This window comes from Apis dorsata, unplaced genomic scaffold (assembly GCF_000469605.1).
Source record: "Apis dorsata unplaced genomic scaffold, Apis dorsata 1.3 scaffold_194, whole genome shotgun sequence".
Taxonomy (NCBI): Eukaryota; Metazoa; Arthropoda; class Insecta; order Hymenoptera; family Apidae; genus Apis; species Apis dorsata.
This window is the reverse complement of record NW_006263478.1, coordinates 308,464-311,192: the sequence shown is the minus strand read 5'-3', so window position 1 is coordinate 311,192 and position 2,729 is coordinate 308,464. Positions and strand designations below refer to the sequence as shown.

Here is a 2,729-nt window from a genome sequence, read left to right as displayed (position 1 = left end):
TTTTTTTTTTTTTTTTTTTTTCCGTTGCGAAGAGTCGTAAAAATTTCACTTCGAGCTTCTAACTCCTTTTTGGAATTGTAAAATATTTGAAATTTTGACGATTCTTCTCAATGAATTCTCGATGATCGAATTTCGAGGAAACTTTCTTGAAGGTGGCCAAAGTTAGAAGATACATTGCGCAAAAAATTTTTATATCATTATCGATATTCGTTAGTTTTTCGTATTTAATCGAAGTTAAAGTAGTGTATACGTAATATATATGATATAATATAATTTTATATTTTAGAAATTCAAGGTTTAACCGGAATTTCGAGAGGATGGCCCGGATTGTTTGTGGGAAACGCCTTATGCAAACATTTGCACACGATTGGGTAAACCGTAACAGATGTGTGTTGCCTGCGATGCAAATGGCAGAAGTGCGTTCGTATCGATATAAACACAAAGGACATGGGCGAGCCATTTAAACGGAAACAAGGACCTTGTGTTACCGAGAATGGAATTGGTACACGAAACGAACAGAAGGCGGGTCGAGCGTGTACCGAATAGACAGAATATTATCGGTTCATTATACCACAAACTCTCGATGGTTAAATAATCGAATTCATGATTTAGATAATTGGATCTTGTATAAATATCTGGATATGAATTTAGCGTAGTTCAATAGATATATTACGCTATATAAATTTCTATTGATAAAATAAATTATAAAATGTAGATTATTTACGTTTTCTTCTTTTTAAGAAAGAAGTTTTCTAGTAGTTTTCAATTTCTTGAACTAATTTCAACTATTCGTCTCCCTATCTATTTATAACAAGTGATTTTTGATTAAAAAATTACATTAACTTTCTTTTCTTCATCCCGAATTAGAACTTCCTTATCAAAGTTACAATCAAACCGGAACTTTTTCAAAACTTTTCAATCTTAAATTAAATTTCGCACTCATCATCAAAATAAATCGTCAAATCTCCTAGAATCTTGGAGCTAAATTGAATATTAAATTAACTCGATATTAATTAAATAATAAATCCTACTACGATCTTCTACTAATTCCATCTTTGAAATTCTATATCAAAACTTAAGACTTAACACTCCAAGAACGAAGAAATTCAAATAGTGACGAAAGATTTGTGATCTCTCGAAAGAAGACATATCTACTAATCGTTCCATTATTGCTTTATTTATTTCAAAAAGAAACACCTGACATTACCCAACAAAATAATCAACGATACGAGCCTTCAGAGAGAATCATTTCAACATACTCGATAATTCTATAACCTGTAATTAAAATTATCAAAATATATCCGTCCATATTTTCAATTCCAAACTGGCGCAACGTTATTCAACTCGATCAATTATCCTACATATTTATTATACGAACCTGGGCGAGTTGCTCCGTCGTTGCCTCGGTCGCCAGCCTGGCCAGACCCTCCTCGTACCTCTCGAGGGCCGTCAGTCTGAGGAGCAAGTTTTGCAGCAATGCCGAAACTTCCTGCCTGGCCGCAGCGTCGACCGCAGCGACCTTCTGCGTGATGGACCTGACGTGGCTCATCACCCTCTCGTCCCGGAAGTCGTACGGGAATGTTTCCGTCCATTCGGCGAGCAGTTGTACCAGTCGCGGCACGAAACGTTGCAGACGTTCCTGGAAACACAGTTTCCAAATCTGTGCATCCTCTTTTCTTTCATTTTTTATTATTTTCTACGCGAGAAGAAACAAGTTTTAGACGAGAGGGGGTTGGAAGCAGAGAGGGAGAAAAAGAGAGAAAGAGAGAGGGAAAATAAAATGGATACTTGAGAATTTTTGGTATTTGGAAGGGTCTAATAGTGGATGATATAAGTTTTGTGAAACGTATCCTTTGGAATTTTTCGAAACTTTTGAGGGATTGAAAAGGAAGAGAAGAGAATTTGAACGAAATGAATGTTTGAGAATTTTTGGTAATTGGATTTCTCGAAGATTTAACCAAGTGGGAAAGATGGAAGGAGCGAGGAAATTTTTGCTACACGAATCGTTTGAGATTTTTTAAAATTTTCCTGGAAGATTAAGGAATAGGATTAATTTAAGACTTCGAAGGGAAATATGGTATAAATGATGGAATCTTTTCTTTATAATCAAAATTTTCTAAAACTTAACTCTTTAAAGAAGCGAAAAATGGAAAGAATAGGATTCATTAGAGACTACAAAGGAATAGCTATAAAAAAAAAAATTTTCAGAAATGAATCAGAATTTCGAAAACATAATCCTGCATATATGTATAAAACGTTATATTAATCAAATGAAATAAATTAAAATCTCAATTATAAAAGTGTTCGAAGAACTACGTGGAAAAACAGAGAAAGAAATTTGAGAAAAACAGGAGAACAGAAAGTAGAGAAACGCGTTACGAATTCCAATTATCAGGCATTCCAACCCCCAACAAAAATCAAAGGAGAAAAGAAACGAGAAAAAAAAATATATATATATATATACATAAAATCAGAGAGGATATTGCCAGATAAAGAAACAACAAATCGGGAAAGGAAAAATCGTGGAGGTGGAAATTCATTTGCCAGGGAGACATTTCTGGCCTGGATACGCGTGCTCATTATTACAATCTCGCGGAACGAGAACGGGCGTGCCAGGCTGATTCTCCGAGGGGGTGAATGCGAAAAGGGGGTCGAGCCTGCCTCGAGACGATGAAACGATAATGCACGCGGTGGCCGTAAAGTGCACGCCCGGAAGGCTCTCGTTGGGC

General features: G+C 35.8%; 1 protein-coding gene across 1 annotated transcript in view; it reads right to left on the bottom strand.

Annotated features, from left to right (window-relative positions):
• Positions 1-2,729, bottom strand: part of LOC102677006 (ras-GEF domain-containing family member 1B-like) — a 289,681-nt gene that overhangs the window by 32,997 nt on the left and 253,955 nt on the right. Inside the window, exon 5 of the mRNA XM_006614597.2 lies at positions 1,379-1,639. Within this exon, the coding sequence (XP_006614660.1) occupies positions 1,379-1,639 (261 nt within the window). The remainder of the gene's footprint in view (positions 1-1,378; positions 1,640-2,729) is intronic.